Source organism: Sminthopsis crassicaudata, chromosome 1, assembly GCF_048593235.1.
Source record: "Sminthopsis crassicaudata isolate SCR6 chromosome 1, ASM4859323v1, whole genome shotgun sequence".
Lineage (NCBI taxonomy): Eukaryota > Metazoa > Chordata > Mammalia > Dasyuromorphia > Dasyuridae > Sminthopsis > Sminthopsis crassicaudata.
Window position 1 is genome coordinate 670,243,864 of NC_133617.1, and position 21,280 is coordinate 670,265,143.

The following is a 21,280-nucleotide window of genomic DNA, read 5'->3' on the forward strand; positions in this document are numbered from 1 at the left end:
ACCCCTGCCAGTAGTGAGGTGGCTCAGCTTTTCCCCTGGAGCAGGGAGAGGGGGCTACAGGGTGTGCCCCACAGGGAGGAGGGGTCAGCTTGAGGCCTCCTAAAAATCAGTGAAGGTTTATGTTTGCTGCTTTCCATCCTGCTGCCACGTCCCCTATCCTTGACAATGAAAGCATGAGTGGGTTTTCAATGAGCAATTTATTAAGGGCTTCCTCTATGACAGGCATTGTCCTAAGCCAGCAGATAGATACAAAGTGAGAGCACAATCGCCCCCTCTCATGGAGCTTCCGTTAGGGTGGGGTAGATAGCACAGGTGACTCATAACGTAAACGCCAAGTTGGAAGAGAACCTTAGTGGGAGGTCTTACTAAGGGGAATCCCCAGGAAAAGTCTCCTGAAGATGGCGGACCAGAGCTGCATCTCATAGTCCTAGAGAAGGACCAGTGAGAGCCCCAAATGGATAGAGACAGAAAGAAAGGCCAGTGTGGAGGCCCCTGGAGAAAGGAGTTTTCTTCTTCACCTTCCTCAGCTCAACTTTATGACTTTGTTTATCCAGTCAACATACTTAGAGACCCGCACAAAGATAGCTGGCCATCCAGGGCGGGCACAGACACGATTTGGGATTATGATTCCCTCCAAGACCCAGCAGTCATAGGTATAGCAGGCCAGTGGGCCTCCATAGTCCCCCTGGAAGGAGAAGGAATGGCACAAGTGAAATCTTGAACCCTTCATTGCACAATGAATAGATGAACTATTACCAAAAGGACAAGAAGACCACAACCTCTTCCCTGAGACACTGAAGTTGTGCACTGTGCCAGACTTGGAGGCACTTCAGAGCCTATCTTTGGTAACTAGGCTAGTCACAACCTCTCAGATCTTTACCTTCCTTTCTGTAAAACAAGGCAGTTGAACTAGGTGGCCTTTTAAGCTATTCCAAAGCTCCGGTGTTCTTGGATCCCAATGTGGGGAGCCTGAGTGGGATGCAAGGGACCATGGAGGGGCTCAAACTAACTCTCCTTCCCTCCTTTCATGCCTCAGAAAAGGACCTATGGGATAGGATTCTTCCCAAACATAAGCTTCATTGCTTGGTGCTCAGCTGTCAGTACACCCAAGGGGTATGTTATCTAGGTAACAAAGTTCACTAGGGCAGCCCCCTCTACCTTGCCACCTCCCTGCTTACCCCAGCCCCCATCTCGCCGTACCTCACAGGCCCCTACTGGGACCATCGGGCTCCTAGTGCATAACTCGTTCTTTTTCACCTTGCCCCGATGCTTGATGTTACATTCCTCGTTGGTGATGACCTGAAGTTTGGCGACATTCAATACCGTCTCATTGCCAGTTCCTAGGGAAAAATAGGGTGGTCTGATACCTTCCACCACCTAGCCAGTGAAAGGCCCCACACTGCAACTTCCTGCCTCAGAGAGCAGAATAGAAGGAGAAGGAACCAGTTAGGCATTCTAGGAAAACATCTATGCCCTTGAAACCAGAAAAAATCACCACTCGGCTGAACTCCACAGAGATCAATGGAAGAGGAAAAGGAAGGACCCAGACACAAAAATATTCACAGAAGCTCTCTGTGGAGGTAAAGCAGTAGAAATTAAAGGCATGCCCATCAATTATGGAATGACTGAACCGATTATGGCATATGAATGTAATGGAATACCATTATGTATGATGAAAGGGATGGCTTCAGAGAAAATTGGGAAGACATATGAACTGTTGCAGAGGGAATTAAGCAGAGCCAGGACAATTTATCCAGTAGCAGCATGTTAAAGACAAACAACTTTAGAAGAATTAAGAGCTGTGATCACCCACGTTCTAGATAACTCATTCTATTCTCTTCTTGACAGTGGTGACAGGCATACTTCTGAGTGAGAAACATTTTGGGGATTTGGCCAATGTGGGAATTTTCTTTTCTTGACTAAGCATATTGATGACATTTTCCCAGTGAGACAGGAGAATTAAAAGAAAGGAAATAGATTTTTGTTCAATGAAAAAAAAATGTAAAGAAAAAAAGAAAATTACCTCCAGCTTGGGAACTCAAAAAAGCCATAGACTTGGATTAACTGGGTAACCTGAGATAACCTGTTTGCCCATTCTTTTCCTTGTTAGGAGTGATCCAGAAGTGATCTTTCCACTGTGCCATCCTGCTCCCCGACATGGGAAGGAAGATGGATAAAGGATGGGTAGGACCTAAGTTCTACCAACGAGGGAGGGGAAAATTCCATCTCCCGAGAACCCTGTTAAGCAAAGTGTGAGGAAGAATGATACAAGGCACGTTTGGAGAGAGAAATAGGAGGGACCAGATCCTGCAGGACCCTGAATGCTAAGTTAGGCCAAGGAGTTTGAAACCTCACTTTTATGAAGGAGGAGGGAGGGAAAGGGACGCAGATAAGATTTTTGAGCGGAAGATGTTTGTGCCCAGAGAAGTAATTTCAAAATTCTATCTAAAGTGGAGAAGGGGGCTGAAGCTGTGCCCTTCTCATAGTAGACTTGTTGAATTGAATTGAAATAATTAAGAGGATATTGTAATAAGCCAGATAAAGGGGATGAAGCTCTCTACTAAGGTGATAGCAGTAGAAATGTAGTGGGGGGCAAGGAAATGAGAGATGAAAAAAAAACCTTAACCTTGGTAAATGACCAACTCTGGTTGGAAGAGGGACGAGTTAAAATCTTTTGAGAATGAGACAGGGAAAACGGGTATTTCTAAAAGAGTCAGGGAAGGCAGGAGGAGAGGCTGCTTTGGGGAAGAGATGAGTTTTTGGCTCAGGAGTTGTTGAGTTGAGGAGCCAGTGGGACATCTAAGTGGACCCAGAGGCGGATGGAGCTCGGAAGAGATTTGAAAGTCATCTACACACAGATAGTTATTGAATCCATTAAGGCAGATGAGTTTGACAACATGTAGAAAGAGGAAAGCAGGAGACAAAAGTAATGATCCTTGGGCAATGCTGGCATTTAGACAGCAGCAGGAGGAAGAAGATCTAATCAAAGAGGGGCTTCTGAAGGGGAGTATTAATGGAGGGACATAAGGGTTAAGGTACCCTCTGGGACCATCCTGTTCCTTACCATTAGTCTCTCCCCATCCAGCAATCTCGCACTCGGTTTTACTAGGCACCACGTAGTTTTCAGGAGGCAGGCAAATTAGGGCCACACGGCTGTTAAGCACTGCGGGTCTGCAGAGAGCACAAAAGAGAAAAAAGCCCAAGGGCAACCCAGAGCCTGCACTTCTGGGCCAACAAATAGCCCTGGTGCGGGAACACCTCAGCTCCTGCACTGGATCTACCCAGGGAGGAGCTGGTGGGGGAACATCACACTGCAGCTGGGGGGACGGAAAGGGAGGTGACCCTGGGGACAGTCAGGACTCGTGAGTGGGGAGGACTGGATCTCAATGTCATCTTCAGTGCTAGCTAGCTAGCAAGTCACTTCTCTGAGCAAAGGTTTCCTCATCCACGAAAGGAAGAGAAAATGAGGAAAAAATGGAGAATGAGAATAATGAGTTCCTGCCTCACAAGGCTGTTATGAGGCATAAAGGACATTTTACAAATGCCTATTTTTAAGACAGAGACAGCCAGTCTCTCCAGAGGTCCAGTCCCACTTCTCCCACTGCCTGATGTCTCAGAGGTATCCCAAAATCAGTGTGCTCAAAACAGAACTCATCTTCCTCCCTAGTCCTGTCTCCTGAGTTTTCCCATTTCTGTCAGCGCTATCACTGTCACTCCAGTCACCAAGGTTCAGCCCCTTATCCTCACTCACCACCCATCAGAGCCAGCTGCCTAGTCTTGTAATTCCTCCTTCTCCATCTCTCACCTTTGGCCCCTTCCTCCTTTGGCCCTCGTCCTCTCTCACCTGGGCTTTTCAGTAGCCTTCTGGGTCTCTCCCTGCCTCAAGTCTGTTTCAAGCCATTCTCCTCAAACTGCTGGGCTGACCACTATCCTCCCATACAAATAGCTCCCCATTGTCTCCAGGATAGCTCCCTGGCATGTAAGGCCCTCTATGACCTGTTCCCACCCACCTTTCCAGGCCTATTATATGCTCAGCTAAACCAGTGAGAGCACTATTCTTTGTGCACATTCTCCATTTCCATCTGCCTGTTTTTGCAATGGACGTTCCCTATGCTGGAATGCATTCTTTCCTCAGCCCCGAGTTTTAAAAACTTGCAAAACTCAGCACAAGTACCATCTCCACAAAGTTTTTCCTGATTTCCCATCTTGTAGTGACCTCTCTTTCCCTCCTCCTAATTACCTTATATTTATTTGACATGTACTCTGGATATACTTGTATTTAAACATATAACACATGTGTATATATACTTAAATATAAATGTATACATATGGTCTCTTCGTGGATAGAATGAAAGACTGTTTTAAACTTGTCTCTGTCCTGAAAGCTCTCTTACATTATAAATTACAGACAGTTGGCAGAAATTCATTGGTAGAGATGCATATCCAGTGAGTGGAAACTGTCTACACTGGAAACAGGTGAAATCATAGATCTGGACTCCTCCAAATAATGATAATGATGGCCAGCACCTTCGCAAACAGAGTATTTTCCATATACAACTCTAGTTCCAGGTGCCTTTATTTTTCATGGATGATCCTCCATGCTTGGCAGGTAGATTTTGATTAACTTGGGGTGATCTGAGTATTGCTCTAAATTATTCTTATTTTTAAGGGGATAGAAAAAAAATCGCATTTATTTTGAATTTTCTTGGTTATCTCTTGGGAGGGGAACAGTAGTGAACTAAATGATTTCAAAGAAATGTGGGCAGAGGATACACAACTCATAGTGTTCTCAGATTCCCTTTGGGATTCCTCTGGGGTGATAAAATGGACCAATAAAATCAAGCTAGCATATTTCAGAAATTACTGGGGGATTGATGGGATGTGCCAGGGTCAGCAGTTTCAGACACTTGAACCTAGAGAGAATGAAGTCCATCTAAACCATGCCCGGGGTGCAAAAGCCAGTTGAAACGCTGATTAGTTTAGGACTGGGCAAATCCCTGTGCCTCTTCCTCATTTTAATTTCTTAAGTTCCTTTGACCGGTTGAATGGCATATTCTCATTAATTTTGTGAATACACTTAAGAAAACATTCTTGTAATCTCAAGTATTTAGCTAACAACAAGGGGAAGAAAAAAAAAAGTTGATGTGTAAGAAAGGGAAAAAATGGAGTAAAAAGATAGAACCAAAGGCTAATCTTCTATAGCTCAACTTTAGGGAGATGAAATCTGAGATTTAGGGCCTGAGACCCTAACTTCTGTCCTCCCTGGATAGAAATGGGACATTCTACCCAAATCCCATGTGGTCATCTTCTTTAGCAAACTACTTAACCCCAGTGAAGAAAAACAAAGCAGGTCCCCAGTTCCCACCATCACCAGAATCTGATTCAGGAGGGACCAGGCCTGTGCTCACAGCCCCACTGTGGCTGGAAGGCCCTAATCCGCCACCCATCCAAGTACCTTTCTAGTTTGATCATGACGAGCTGGGAGCCTGGAGGACCGCACACTATCTGCATCAGGGGAATCTTTTGTAGTCCAGGATCGCTGGGCTGAGGGTCCTTAAAAAGGGTGCCCAGCCAGGCCTCGTAGCCCACGAGGGAGCTATGGCTGGAGTAGAGCAATCGGAGTCCTCCCTGAGTTCTCTGCAGCCAGACTAGACTGTCCCTCTTCCCCCCCTTATCCCAGGGAACTTCCAAGCCTGATGAGGGAGGTGAGGGGGTCATTGTAAAGGGGCAAAAGCAGCTGGGAGTTAGCTCAGAGAATAGGTCACACAGGCCTAGGAAGGCCCAACTGCAATCACTGTGCATCTGGCTCACGGTGACTCAGGAGGACTAAGGGAGTGGTGGTGGCTGGCCCTAACTGGTACCCTGTGATTCACTGAGAAGCAGACGAGGTCTCTTACCAGGAGGAAAAGCACTGCAGAGCCGAGACCACCCACTGGTCCTTCACCAGGGACCCCCCGCAGAAGTGCTGGCCCTGCCTAGGATACAGTAAGGGAGAGTGCAGTAAGGGGGAGTTAGGATGGAGATGGCAGAGCTCCCCCCCCCCCACCACAGTGTTTGGGACCATTTCCCCAAGAGCTCCTCCTGCAAAGGTCAGATGTGATGATGGGGTCAACCTGCCTTTGTGAAAAAGGCAGATGCTGTGATGAACCAGCTGTCCTGAAGGCACAGGGCCTGGCCCGTTATCAATGGCAATTAATAAACACCCATAGCAACTCAAAAGCAAAGGCTGGTTTCAAGTCCCATCTGAGGATCCTAGACAGCTCTCACCCCGCAAGCTACAGGGGAGGTGCCAAAGGACAGACCCCAACCTGCTGGGGGGAGAGACCCACCGGTTCCTCAAGCTCACTGTCCAGGGCGAATTGCCAGGCAATCCCCCCACGATCCGTAACTTGTTCGATTTACGTTCCTCCCTTTTGCCACACTCCTCAAAGATCACTGGATCTGGAGGCAGGGGGAGAGAAAAAGGGTTGAGAGCTGGGAGTAGGGGAGGAGGAGAGTCCTGTGTGCCCTCAGAGTACCTGAGGCAAAGAGGGATTAAGGGTCAGGGAAGAGGCAGGCATGGGGAGCACAACTTCTGGGGCCACAAAAAGCAGGGGGAGTTGGCAGGTGGGCAGGCTCTAGGTTACCTGAGGTCGCCAGGATGGATGTGTTTGGGTCACTACCTGAAAGGATAAAGGTGAGATAAGAAGTAAGTCCCAAAAGCAATATCTAGGTCAGATTCTACTCTCAAGAGAGTGAGAAACCCAAATCCCTTGGTGTGAGGGGGAGTCTAGCCAGTGACACCTTTCCCCATCCCACCCCACCCCACCCCAGCCACAGTGATCTCTTCCTGTGGAAGTAATCTCTCCTCTGAAGTCATCTCCCGTGGTCTAGTCCTCCTTGGGAGAGAATCCAGCCCTTGAAAGGCAGTTTGGAATAGTGGACAGGACTAGATTAATCAGAGAATCTAGGTTTGAATCCGAATTCAATTTTCTCACCTATAAAACAAAACATTATCCTTGAGGATCTCTTCTAGATCTAAACCCTGTTATTACTTTATCTCATCTCCAGATGGGAGTCTTCTTTTCCCCGCTAGATTATAAACTTTGTGAGGGCAGGACCCATATTGTAAACATGTTTTCTGGACACAAAGCGCAGTAAAATGCTTGCTGGTTGATTCATGTGTAAAAATCTTGATCCTTGCAAACCAACAAATAGCAGGCTGGTCTATTTGGGGACAGGGTGGGGTAAGGGGACTCACTGCAGGGCTTGAGGGCACAGTAGTCAAATGGGGTTCCAGGGTCCATAGTGTAGCACCAAGGACCGTATCTGTCTCCATCTGGGTTCCGACAGAAATTCTCTTCGAGCTGTGGATCAGTGGTCGGTGTGAACCTTGAGAGGAGAGTGGTGGAGAGATTGAAGAGCTGGAAGTTCCAAATCAGCCTTCTAGCCCCTTGGAGGCTCACCTAATCTGTGATTTGCCTCCAGAGCTCTCTTATCTGAGAGACTTTCATCACCTTCTTTGATCCTTCAGTCTTTAAAAGTCATGGGCAGGGTTGGGAAAGAATAGACAGAGGGTCCCAAGTAAGGACCAAATTTAAGCAGGGTGGGCTTGAAGAGCTAGGGGCTGAAATTTGAAGGAAACCAGAAATGATATCCTTCCTTCCCTCTCCTCTAAAAACCCCTTCCCACCCCTCAAGGCTCACTGAGGCTGGTGAGGAGTCTTCTGGGACCAGTGCTGGCAGATGATTCCCTTCCGGGTCTTACTGACAGAACCCCGGTACTGCTCCCCATTTTCATAATAACAGTCTGTGGAACCAAGGCAAAGCAGAGAAGGTCATTACCCTCCAAATGACCATGGTGAGAGAGGTTTAAGGGGAAGGATAGGAACAAAGGTACTTTGGGTCTTCAGGAAAAACCTGCTTCCCAGTCTCCCACTCCCCGCCCTTACCTTCTACCTTGATGTCATCAGTACAGCGCTTGATTTGGAAACAGTAGGCTACACGCATGCTAGACCGAGAAGTAAAGCACCAGGGGGCCTCTGAACCATCTGGGTTCCGACAGAAATTTTCCCGTAAGTCCCTGGGGATGGAATAAATAGTAATTCCTGAGCCCAGGGCAACAGACTTAAAAGGCATCTTCAGATCAACTATTTAAAAATATATGTATGTATATATGTGTATATATGTATATTTCCCCCCAGTTACATGTAAAACAACAATTTTTGTGATACATGTTCACTTATATATTTTCATATAAAATATTTTGAGAGAGAAAATCAGAACAAAAGGGGAAAACTATGACAAAAAAAAAAAAAGGAAAAAAAGTGAATATAGCATGTGTTGATCTACATTCAGCTTCCATGGTTCTCTCTCTAGATGGAGATAGTCTTTTCCATTCAAAGTTTATTGGGATTGCCTTGGACCACTGAAATGCTGAAGAGAACCACATTTATTATAGCTAATCATCACCCAATCTTGCTGTTGCGGTGAACAATGTTTTCCTGCTTTCCATGTTTTGCTCAACATCAATTGATGTAAATCTTTCCAAATCTTTCTAAATCAGCCTGTTCATCATTTTTATAGAACAATAATATTCCATTACTTTCATATACCATAACTAATTCAGCCATTCCTCAATTGATAGACATCTACTGGTTTTCCAATTATTTGCCATCACAAAAAGTGCTACAAACATTTTGCACGAGTGGGTGCTTTCCCCTTTTTCGTGATCTCTTTGGGATACATAACCCAGTAAAGCCTCTGATGGAACAAAGGGCATGCACAGTTTAATAGCCACTCCCAAATTGCTTTGCAGAATGGTTGAATTATTTCACAGCTCCATCAATGATGTTCCAGTTTTCCCACATTCCCTCCAATATTTGTTATTATCTTTTCCTTTTATCTTAGCCAATTTGATTAGATTTGAAATGCTTTCTCAGAATTATTCTCTGCATTTCTCTAAACAATAGTGATTTAGAGCACTTTTTTCATGTGACTATATATGAATTTAATTTCCTCATCTGAAAATTATCTGTTCATATCTTTTGTCAGATCACCTTTTAAAGACAGTTCTTGTGGAGGGGATAGAGGAGAACTCAGAGCTCAGAACACTAGATCCCTTATACAGAAGGGAGAGAAGAAAGAGATCCTGAGATACTAAAAGGCATTACTAAGAAGCCACTGTCGGGGAAGGGAAAAGGGTAGATTTGGGCCAGGGAAGGAAATAGGCCATTTGGTCACTTCCTGATTATTCTTGCTCTCTGCACATCAAATTAATTTGTTTCTATTTGCTGAAGAAGGGATGCTACCAGCATCCAAAAGTTCATCGCAGGATCTTATCTAGAAGGAAAACTTTACTTCTTCATCTCTCTACATCCCAGGTACTTAACAAATGCTTGGCCAAAGTCAATAAAGGGGAGAATATAATTTGAGAATATAAAAGGATGGAAAGAAGAGATTTTGAGCATGTGAAGGGTAATGTAATTATGTTTTTAAGCAGTAGAGCAAGAACCAACAGAGAAAGAGAAGCCTAAGAGAAGATGGGCAAGACGGGCATCTCTAGAAACAAAGAAGAGGATTACTTTTTCCTTTGAGAATGACAGAGGGACTTCAACAATGAGATGAACCAAATCAGCTCCAATAGAGCAGTAATGAACTGAACCAGCTACACCCAGCGGGAGAACTCTGAGAGATGACTATGAACTACTACATAGAATTCCCAATCCCTCTATTTTTGTCTGCCTGCATTTTTTATTTCCTTCTCAGGTTAATTTTACCTTATTTCAAAGTCCAATTCTTTTTGTACAGCAAAATAACTGTTTGGACATGTATACATATATTGTATTTAACTTATACTCTAACATATTTAACATGTATTGGTCTACCTGCCATCTGGGGGGGAGGGGGAAGGAGGGGAAAAATTGGAACAAAAGGTTTTGCAATTGTCAATGCTGAAAAATTACCCATGCATATATCTTGTAAATAAAAAGCTATAATAATTTTTTAAATAAAAAAAGAGAATGATAGAGGGAAAAAGCCGTTGAGCACATAGAGAAATTAGAGAGATATTGAGGAATGGAAGAGAGGTAATGAGGGTTCTTCCATAAAACATGGAGGAGCAGCAAGAGTGCTGGGTTCATAGCCAAACATATAGCCATTTACTGTCCAGGAGATTTGGGCAAGGTCTTTGCTCCCTGTCTCTGGATCTTCAACTTATAGACTTGCTCTCCCTATGGTCCTTGCCAGCTCTAAATCCTATGTTGCCATGCCAGAGAGCCTCATCCTTCTCAGTAAATTAGGAGGGAAGTTCATCTATAGAGTGATGTCACGTTGGAATAGATTTGGGGGCTTGAAGAAAAGGTTTAGGAAAACTGCTGAATGGAATGTAGTAAGTGGGGAGTACTGGATAAAGGGATTAACGATGCAACATAATGAAGGAGGATTCTCACTCCTTGTTTGGAAAACACAGACATGAGTCTCTCTCTCTCTCTCTCTCTCTCTCTCTCTCTCTCTCTCTCTCTCTCTCTCTCTCTCTCTCTCTCTTTCTCTCTCTCTGTCTCTCTGTCTCTGTCTCTGTCTCTGTCTCTGTCTCTCTCTCTCTCTCTCTCTCTCTCTCTCTCTCTCTCTCTCACACACACACACACACACACACACACACAATCTTTGTTTCATCTTTTGTCTCTCTCCATCTTTCTGCCTCTTTCTCTCTCTGTTCTTTTTCTCCTCTTTTTCTCTCTCTCCATGATGTGTTCGGTTTTTCTCCTCTTTGCCAGCCTCTGCCTCTCTCTCCATCACTACCTCTCTAGGTCTGACTCTCTTCCTGTCTCTGTCTCCTCCTTTTCCAGGACTCACTTGCATTCATAGTTCTCAGGCAAGAAGTGGTGCTGGTGAGGGCTCTGGGCATCCCAGCGCTGGCAGGGAATCCCTGTGGCTGTGGTGTTGGCTGTTCCTCGATAGTTTTCCCCCTTCCCCTTGAAGCAGTTGTAGGTGGTGTGTTTGAGTGATGGCTGCTGCTGCCGTGTAGATGCTGAATAGACCCAAGGATTTAGAGTGAGACCTAGACCCCATCCCCAGGACCTAGACTCCAGTCATCCCAAGAAGGTCCGCGGCGTCTCCTCTGAATATGACAATATCCTCCCAATGGTTCCCTCAGCCTAGGGCCAGGCTTCCTGGGGATAGACCCTGGGGAAGGCACAGCCCTCCCTTAGTGACAACCTGCCCTCCCCTTACCCCATTCTGCCTGGTGGGAAGCCTTAGATCAGAAAACCTCCATTCCCGTGCCCTGCCACTCACTACCGGGGTGGGCTTGAGCAAGTTCTTTCCTCTCTCGGAGTCCCTGCTCCTCCCACCTTGCGTTTCTAAATTCTGTGACTGGACTTCTAAAGTTCCAAGCCCCACTCTCCATTTTAACTCCTCGGCTCTAAGGAGCCTGGTGGAGGCGGAAGGGGCAGGGAGGTATAGCCTGGCCTTCCCCCCGTCTAGATCCCCCCCTTCTACACCCCGCTTGCTCACGGCATCTGGGGATGCTGCAGAATTCTCGCTCCCGAAGTGGGTCTGTGGTATAACACCAGGGGCGCTCTGAATGGTCCGGGTTTCGGCAGTAGTTGTCGTCCAGGTTTTTATCTGGATATCTGGGGCAGGAGAAGTGTCACCTTAGGACCTCCACCCTCACCTCCAGGGAAGTAGAGCAGAGAGTGAGTGAGCCCCTTGAATCTTGCTATTCTCCCCATCTTCCTGTGGAGATGGGAGGAAGGACAGAGAGAAAGGGAGAGCCTGCTAGTGGTGTCAATGACCCTAAGCTTCCCCAGGACCTCAAGCAGGCCCCCTCCACCCATCCATACACACCTGGGCATTGGCCCCCCACTCCCTGCCCCTGTATTGCCCAAGAAGAGCCTCCTGTCCCCTTCCAGTCCTGAATCGTACTTGCTGGGCTTGTAGGGATGCTTGTGAGGGTACTGGAGGTCCCAGCGCTGACACTCTTTGCCGGACTCTGTGTAATCTACAGAACCTCGATAATCCTCCCCATTACAGGTGAAGCAGGTAGCTGTGGGGGCAGGGTCACAGCATTAAATGACTCCTCTGTTTCTATGGGGTTTTCATGCCATCCATTCTGAGGGGCAGATAGTGCCAGGACTGGACCATCAGGACCTGTGTATTTGGTAGCAGCAATTTTAAATCTTAAAGATCTTTTGAAGGTCACTGAATTAAATGACCAAGCCAACGACCTGAAGCTACTAAATGGCAGGGACAGGATTTGAACTCAGATCTTTGACCTCCAAGTCCAGTGGTCTTTGCCATGAACCAGAGTTTGTCCCTGAAGGATTAAGAGTCTTGAGCGATATCTGCTTTCTCAGGGTGTGACCCAAGGTTTTCCAGAACAGTGGGAGAGGCTGTATCAGAATCATTGCTTTTACTTTAGTGATGGCCATTCCAAGCCATCGGGGCCTGGAGGCAGTGGGGTGGATGCTGTGAGGGGATCTGTTACATCTTAGGGAGCTGAAGGGGCCTCTCCTCCCAGGTGCTCTGGCCTGGCATGGGGAGAAGGAGGAAAAAAAGTACCTGGGACTCACCCTCCTGACAAGTCTTGATAGCACATGTCTGAAAGCGGACCTTGGGGTTGGTGGTGTAGCACCAGGGGCCCTGCTGGTCGTTGTCAGGGTTACGGCAGTAGTTCTTCTCCAGCCCATTTTGGAGAGTTGGGATGTACCTGAGGAGGGAAGGGGGGAATTCTATCATGGCCCTCAAGTATTTGAAGATCTATTATAGGAGAGAAAGATTAAACATGTTCTCCTTAGCAGGACATGAAAGTGGAAGGTTCAAGGAGTCAGATCTAACTTCAATGTAAGGAAAAACTTCCTAACAATCAGCTGTCTAAAAATGAACTTGGAAGGTAGTGAGCTTCCCCTCACTAGGGTCTGGCTGATGTCTTATCAAGGGTGTGGGGAAGGTAACTGCTGCACAGGCTAAGTGTTTTCTGAAGTCTCTTCCGGTCCTTACCTTCTGGAGTCAACCCCCCATGGGAAGGGGGCACTGAGCTACCTCCTTCTATGCCCAGTCATGCCAAAGGTGGAAAGAAGGAGGGATTGAGGAATAGCGCTCCAGGGAAAGTGGCTTTTATTGATGTGTCTCCCAGTGGAAATCCTGGGGCTAGGGCATCATGGACACAGCTCAGCATGGGGGCATCACACCAGGGGGCAAGAAGGATTCTTTTCCTGAGAACTTGCCAGATTTCTTAACTTCTCCAAAGTCCACTTTGCTTCCCTTCCCCAGTCCTGGCTTTATCCTTTGTCTGATCAGGGAATATTTTTGGTTGCCTTTTCTTAAGGAATGGGACCTGCCCAGCTTTATCCTTGAATTCTGGATCTGCCCTGGAGTCTGGCCTTTAGGGGAGTGGGGAAATAACAGCCTCTTGCCCTGAGTCCCTCCTTCTCCCTTTTCCCCAGCCCAGTGCCCAGAATAGCTCGAACTTGTGGTCTGTCGGGAATTTGTGGTTCCAGTGTTGGCAGGAGAGGCCCTCAGCAGTGATCCCAACAGTGCCCCGGTAATTGATCCCGTTGTTCACGATGCAATCCCGCACATAATCTGTGGAAGATACCCCATCAGTCCAAGGCCAAATAGTCTCAGAGGTCTGGACCTAATAGGCTAGACAAGGTCCCAGGCAATCAGTCTCCAAGCCATCCTGTTCCCCTTTACCTGCTCAAGTGAAAATGGATCACTCTTGGGCTGCTCTGTTATTATCTTACTCTGTTGCACTCCACATCCAGGTGGTCCTCACACTGCCCTCCTTTTCTGAAAAGGACTTCCTCTCCTATTTCCCCCAGCACCTTTCTGCTGAAGTCCCATCCTTCCTTCAGGACCTATGTGAATGGCTAGCTCCTCCAGGAAGCCTCCCTTAACACTTCTCCCTTTCCCTCCTGAAAGTGTTCTTTCTTCTCTCCTTAGCCTTTATGTCAATCTCCTTTGTACTATAGCTAATTTTGTATACAGGATCATGGCTGTAGATCAGAGAGGGGCCTCGAAAGCCATTTAGTCCAACTCTCTTATTTTACAAATGAAGAAATGAGAGAATAAGTAAGATGGAATTTGAACCCAGGCTTTCTTTTCACTGTAACACATTACCTCATAATTACCTCCACCTTCATTAGGCTATCAACTCTTAGAGTGTAAAGGCAATGCCATTTAAAAACATTTTTGTTCCCCAGCACCAAGGACAGTTCCTCAAAAGTAGCTGACATCTTAAAATGCTTTATAAGATTAATTAAAGTCTCTGTGATTCAGGATGAGGTGAAAAGTATGTAACCAGCTCTTTGGGGAAAGAAGTCTGGGGTGAAGCATCCAAGGAGACGGGTAATAAATCAGGGGAATCACTGCCCACCAACAATTCCTGATTTTCTTCTGTCTAGGTGAACCCTATTTATATTAACTATCTCCAAGACCACTGCCCTCTGATGAGCTTTTGTTATTTCATCCTGATTTCTAGGAAGTTAGCTGTTCTGAGCTGTTTATCTCCACTACTTCCAAGCTGCCAATGCCTTCTTCCAGCCCTTGTCCCCAAGCTGGGCTCACCTTTCTTCTGGTAGAGATCATACTGTACATTCTTGTGGAGCTGGGCCTGGGCAGAGTTTTGGGTCCAGGACAACAGCTGGCATCTCTGGTGCCTTGGGATATAGTGGAAAGCCCTGGGGGTATGATCAGAAACCATCAGATTGAGGGCCTTGGAACCTTTCCCTCCCTCTTCTAATATATGGATCTAGGACTTTGGGAACAGATTCTTGGAGCTTCTAAGCCCATGGACTGGGGGCAAAAGACCCTCCAAGGGAGAGAAAAAGAAACAACCCTGTACTAAGTTCCTGGGACCTAAACTTGCATCCTGGAGAAGCAGAGTAGTTCTGTAAGCTTTTCTCATACCTCATTGAAATAGGATCTGAATCTAGGCCCTTTCTTCTTTCATTTGCCCCATGTTGGAAGTTACTTCCTCTGGTTTTTATAGTTTTAGCTCTAAATCCAGAGATATAGGGCTATAGTGAGGGATATGCTTAGTATGGCAATGGGTTATGCATATGGACTGAGTGGGAGGAAAGGGGTAGAAGCTCTGGAAAAAGGACTTTTAAAATGTGAGGCTGATCTTTTTGTAGTGGCAAGGAACTGAAAACTGAGTGGATGTTCATCAGATGGGGATGTCCATCTATAAGAAATGATCAGCAGTCAAAGAAAAGTGCCCTGATGTCCTAGAATCAGTCAGAAAGACTTAGAGACTTACATGAACTAATACTAAATGAAGTGAGCAGAACCAAAAGAACATTGTACACAGCAACAAGAAGATTATGTGATGATCCACAGTGATGCACTTAGCTCTTTTCGACAATGAGGTGATTCATGGCAATTCCAATAGACTTGTGATGGAGAGAACCATCTGGATACAGTAAGAGGACTATGGGGACTGAATTTGGATCACAACATAGTATTTTCACCTTTTGTTGTTGTTGTTTGCTTGCTTTTTTTTTCTTTCTCATTTTTTTTCCTTTTTGATCTGATTTTGCTTTTGCAGCATAATAAATGTGGAAATATGTTTAAAAGAATTGCCCATATTTAACCTATATTGAATTACTTGCTGTCTAGGGGAGAAAAGAAGTGGGAAGGGAGGGAGAAAAATTTGGACCACAAGGTTTTACAAGGGTGAATATTGAAAACTATTTTTGCATGTATTTGAAAAATAAAACGCAATTATAAAATGTGAGGCCAAACTCCTTTAGGGTACTCAGTGGCTAAACACCTAGAGCTTTTAACTATAGGATGAAAGCTAGTATCAAAAAAAGATAGTATCTTGTGAACTTTGGGAATTCATTGGTTGTTGTATCAAATGACATTGGGGAGATAAAATTTAATTAGTTAGTAAGCTTGGAGAAGTAGGCAGCTATGTGGTCCAGTGGATACAGTACTATCCTGACAGTCAAGAAGAAATGAATTTTAATCCAGACACAGACATTTAGTAAATCTGTCACCCAGGGTCATTTAACCTCTAGGTTGTTTAGTGGACTAGTGGGTAGGTGCTAGGCTAGAGTTAGAATGACTTGAGTTCAAATCCAGGCTCAAACACTTACTGGCTGTGTGATTCTGGGCAAATCACTAACCTCTTCCAACTAAATTTACTTATATGTAAAAAGGGGATAATAAAAATGTACTACCTATATCAGAATTGCTAAGAGTAAAGTGTTGAATATACCTTAAAATGGCACAAAAATGGGAGTAACTATTACTATTATTAACACTCCATCTGGGATGGGGTCATTTTCTTCCATAGTCATTTGGGATGACTTTACTCTGGTGTATGGTTTCTGAATGTATATATTTTCACCGTCCTTATCATTAAATCCTAGAAAGTCCCACTCAAGTGGTATAAAATAAATGGATATAGGCTAGAAGGGAAGGATGAAGCATAAGCCAGACTTGGATGTCCAGCAGAGACAAGAGAAAAAAGAAAAATAATTCAAAAGCAAGGTTAGCTGCTATTTGAGTCCGGTGAACTCCATAGGCTCAGCAACCAAAAGGGAAAGGTAGCTTGGAGTAATATATAGAGCCCTTCAATCAGACACACTCAGCTATATGCCCCTGGGCTTCAGTTTCCTTGTCTGTAAAGTGAATGGAATCAGTAGTCTCTAAGGTCCCTGCTGGTTCTAATCTGTGATCTATGACCCTTGAGAGTGAATACCTGGTTTGGGGCACCGTGACCTGTGGAGGTTAGAAATTAGTAAAGGAGTCTGAGGCCAAAGGCTAAAGGTCCCCTGGACCGGTTCAGGAGAGAAGGAGGCACCTAGACAAGCTCAGCAAGACCTTCAGTCCAGATCTATCTCAGAGCTAGAGTGGGAAGAGCAGGGCATCTGGGAACAAGGAGCAGAAGATCTTCCCGGGGGGGGGGGGGGGGAATGGGGATCTGAGGAGGAGTCAAGGATCCTTCTGGTCTCTCCTCCTTCCCATCCCTTCTCACCGGCAGGTCAGGAGCTGGTTACAGAGCCGGGCACACTCTTCCACATCCATTGTCTTCTCCTGACCGTCCGGTTGGTGGGATGGGTGACGCAGCTCCGTGGCAGTCAAGGACTGGAAGTCATTGAGTGAGGATCTTATTCCTGGAGGCCACAGAGAGGGACACTGAACAAAGGGTGGACAGGTCTCCTATTCCCTTGTTGGGCATGTGTTCAAGGAATGCCTGCAGATGAGTGTATTTGTATGTGTGACTGAGTCTGCATGAAAAGCCGTGCAGGACAGGGTGACTCAAACATTGCCTCAGCATAGGAAAATTTCCCTCAAGAGGGGATGCTAAAGGGCTGACTTGGAACTCCTCTAAAGGAATGAGGGCCAGGCAGAGGATGACTGTAGACCATGTGGGACCAGCAGCAGGACAGTGAGAGGGAGGAAGGGAGGAAGTTTGGTTGTCTTCTGGGGCTCCTAGGACACCGTGCATCTATCAGAACTAAGACTTTTTTCCTCTCTCCCTCCTCCAAGCCTAGAAAACCAGCAAAGGTGTCCTCAGGGCTGACTTGCATCAGACTATAAGCTTCTTGAAAAGAGGAGTGTCTTTTGGCTTTCTTTGACCTTGCAGGGCTTAACAGTGCCTGGTTGCCTTGTAGGTACTTAATAAATGCTACTAGACTGACTGATGTATCAGGTATTCAGAGCACCCTTGAAAGATTGTCAGGATGCCCAGGAAAGGGGAACAGCTTCTGGGATCAGCATCATGTCGGAGGGGACTTCCCTTCCCCCCCTTCCTCCCCTGACTGGACTTCCTTCAATCAGAGGGCCAAAGCAGGGGAAATGAAACAGTGCTTTCCTTCTTGCTAAAGGATCTATTTCTCTGACACTGGGAAACTTACTTGTCCTTTTATGTTTGCCCTCCCGAGCTTATCAAACAGTCCCAAGTCCTGGAACCAAAGGGACAGGAGAGCAAGGCTGACTATGGCAGGCTCTCTGTGATGATAGAGTGGGAGGCCCTGTGGAGCTGCTCAGGGGAAGAAAAACTTCCAGAAGCCAAGTCATGATCAGAGAGGTTCTGCTTCTAGTTTAGCAGAAAACTGGATATTGAGCCCCCGAGCTGGATGACCTGGCTTTTCTGGAAATACCTCCCCAAGGGTTTTCTTTCCTCAAAGATTTGCCCCCCTAAAATACTTAAACTCTGCCTTGGAGCAGAACTGGAGTTAAGGTGGTGATTGGACATTAGCCTGGGGCCAATATTTGCTTGGGACGACCAAAGCTACACTTCCTACTTAATTCCTTATGCTGAGCCATTAGAACAGAGCCTTCTGATCTGCAAAATCAGGGCTCCCCAGACCCCTCTGCTCCCATGAGAGACCAATATATATATTTTTAATGGTTGGAAAATGGGCAGCTTCCCCACCCCCTTGTGACATTAATTCTAGTTTCCACTTCCATAAAGTGGGAGGGTTGACCAGGATGGTTTCTAAGGTCCCTTTGCATCTTTTGATCATCTATAAATCTCTGAGAGTTGGGCTGTCAGCTCAGAATCAATTTCAGAATTTCGATTAAAAGTAACGAATACTCCCCTTCCCTTTTCCAGTCTCAGTTTCCTCTGATGCAAAACTAAGGCTCACAGGATCATAGATTTTTGAACTGGAAGGAAACAGAGATGTATCTAGACAAAGCTGCTTGTGTTACAGAGATCTTTTACAAACAGAAGAAAGTTAGACTGTAAGGTTCCCTTGCAGTGCTAATGAGACACTTAAGAGTTTTTGTGGAAGTTGGTGTGTGCATGTGTGTGAGGGGGTTTAATAGGAGGAAGTAGCAAAAAACATCCAACTGTTTGCTCTAATTTTGCTGCTGCCCTGGGATAACCAGGGTGAAGAAACAGCTGACCCTAACTCCTGTTTATGGGGAATTAAGTTAAATAGGATGCCACCAGTGTGGAGTTTGTTCACAAAGAAAATGTGAAGTAGAGTGGGTCGGTTAGTCACCAGCTGAGGCTGGGGTTCCTTCCCAGCCCCTCCACCAAAGGTACCTTTTGTGTTCAGAGTCTTAGCAAGTTGGCAGTGCTTTCCCAAAATGTCCTAGTTAAGCTGGGACTGTGTTAGTGACTGTGTGTGTGTGTGTTAGCTAAAGTGGATTTATTGGAGTCATAGCTTCTTAGGGCCATAGGTATCGGTATGGTCCCATAGGGATGGATATGAGGCGAAACAATTCCATGGCTGGTGGGGACCAGAGAGGAGAAGCAGCACATTGTATATAGGTGCATGCAAGGGCAGAAAAGGGAAAGGGACGGTTGACAGCCACCTTCAGAGGCAGGGACAATAGTATCTGAATCTTGGACCCCCCTTTGTCCCAGACCTGAGGAATTAATTGAAAGGAACTCACCTGGAGCACTGGCACATAGGACTGAAGGCAGGAAGACCATGAAGAGCCACATCCTCTCTGTTGTAGGATTTTCAGATTAGGTTGATCCTGGGCACCTTTCTGCCTCTCTTCTATCCCCCCTTAATCCAGGAGAGGTTCACCCAAATCCACACAATCTCTCCTTAGCCCACACTGTTCAATCTCAAAACACATTTGCCTCTGGTCACGAGCCTGGGCCAAGGGAAGGGGCGGGACTAGAGGGGAGCCTCCAGGAAAAAGATCCAGTAGGGCTGGGCTAATGGGAAGGGATCCAGGGATCCCTTCCCATTCCATCCACCTATAGGAGCTGCTCCTGATAACTTGGCATCTGTCTTCATCTATAAACAATTCTCCCAAAATGCTTACCCCACCCCTTCCTCCGGGAAGCAAAATTGTGAAATCTGTCTTTGTGGGAATCTCTCATCTGGGCAATACCAGGCACGGGACCTAGGAACTGCCCTGCAAAGCTCCTCCCTTTCTCTGTTTCTCTGCCAAATGGATTGTGAACTCAAAAAATGTCAGCCCTAAAAAGTTCTCGAAATTATTGTTTGTGGGACAGAAATGTAGGGGAAAAGTCCACATCTGGAAGGGGAGGAGAATCAAGGTTGTTAAACTTCCCTGAGGCATGTCAAAATTTCCAAGTAATCTGTAAGGCCCCCAGAAAAGTAACATCGGGAGTGATGGAAGTTGAGAGGAATTTATTTATCCTGATGAGGGACCCTGGAGGCTTCCAGGGGGAAGCACAGCTGTAAGGTTGTTAGTTACCTGAAGAGTATGTAGGATAGGATTGAGGGGTAGAGGGGAGGGGATGCTGGTGGCAGGGGAGATGGGGGGTATGGAAGGGGGAAAGAATTGGAATTGGGGAGAATGTATGTTAGCCTTCTGGCATGCTGATTGGGGCAGTCCCAAAAACAAAGAATAAAGCTTCCTTTTCAGAAGATGCTCCTGGTGTAAATGACATCTCGAGCAGATGGCAATATCAGCTTTACTGAGAAATGGGATTTCTGTGAGGCAATACTGTAAGTGTGGCTTGCCTATCAGTTCCTGCCAGTGGGGAAATGGGAACAGAGAATGATTACACTGATTTTTTCCCTTTATTATTTACATTGCTTGTTCAGTTTTTTTAGGATTGTCCAGTCTTCAGGACATTTGGGGTTTTCTTGGAAAAGATACTGGAGTAATTTGCCATTTCCTTTTCCAGCTCATTTTACTGAGGAAACCTGGAAGACTCGACTTGTCCAGTGTCACATAGATAATAAAGGTCTGAAGTTGGATTTGAATTCAGGTCTTCCTGACTCCAGGCTAAGACACTAATCTCTGTGCCTCCTAGCTGCCCTAGAACTTACTATCTATTGAGACAATCCTTTCCAGGACAATTAAAAAAAATTTTTTTTATCTGATTGTTCATGTACATTCATTAACAATAACAACAACAACACATTTCTTTATGAATCAATCCAGGATAATTTTGTTAGGATTCTTTTCCTGTAAAGCCAGAGAAACTGAGGCAAGATAGAGATTAGAGAATTTTTAATATTTTATTTGAGAGGGAGAGATTGTGCTGGGGGCATATTGCCCCCAGGGCTGATGTCTCAAAGCATCCAGCAGGGAATGTGAGTTTCCTATGAAATATATATATATATATATATATATATATATATATATATATATATATATATATATATACATATATATATATATATATATACAGAGCTCTAAAGCTATCAGGGTACAAAGCAGGGGGGTGGAGTCCAAACTCTGGTGAGCAGGAATCTCCAAGAAGGGACCATCAATCCAGTTCTGACAGGTTGGGGGGGAGTAGGACCATAAATTCTTACTAACTGGGAGGACTTAGGTGGTATCCAACTAGAGCCAGAAAGTCTGGGACTTAGAGATATCAATTATGTAACTGAGATAGGACA

At 45.7% G+C, this 21,280-nt stretch overlaps 1 protein-coding gene across 1 annotated transcript; it reads right to left on the reverse strand.

The window, feature by feature from the left end:
* Positions 1-178: 178 nt before the first annotated feature.
* Positions 179-19,546, reverse strand: MST1 (macrophage stimulating 1). The gene is made up of 18 exons (XM_074283275.1): positions 19,341-19,546; positions 16,966-17,104; positions 14,547-14,659; positions 13,448-13,562; positions 12,551-12,687; positions 11,904-12,024; positions 11,493-11,611; positions 10,833-11,007; positions 7,931-8,061; positions 7,686-7,788; positions 7,241-7,371; positions 6,627-6,662; positions 6,330-6,441; positions 5,898-5,975; positions 5,456-5,602; positions 3,065-3,171; positions 1,201-1,340; positions 179-685 (listed from the first exon to the last, which is right to left on the reverse strand). The coding sequence occupies exons 1-18, from the start codon at positions 19,390-19,392 to the stop codon at positions 524-526; spliced, it is 2,118 nt and encodes a 705-aa protein (XP_074139376.1). The 5' UTR covers positions 19,393-19,546; the 3' UTR covers positions 179-523.
* Between the last annotated feature and the right edge of the window lie 1,734 nt (positions 19,547-21,280).

What these genes read in the sequence shown, in the direction of transcription:
- MST1 (XM_074283275.1), bottom strand. Translation starts at nt 19,392, where the DNA reads ATGTGGCTCTTCATGGTCTTCCTGCCTTCAGTCCTATGTGCCAGTGCT. An exon ending in CATCCCTACAAGCCCAGCAA is followed by an intron (nt 11,612 to 11,903) that starts GTACGATTCAGG and finishes CTCCTGCCCCAG; the next exon opens with ATATCCAGATAAAAACCTGG. An exon ending in ATCCATCCTGGCGACCTCAG is followed by an intron (nt 6,442 to 6,626) that starts GTAACCTAGAGC and finishes CCCTGCCTCCAG; the next exon opens with ATCCAGTGATCTTTGAGGAG.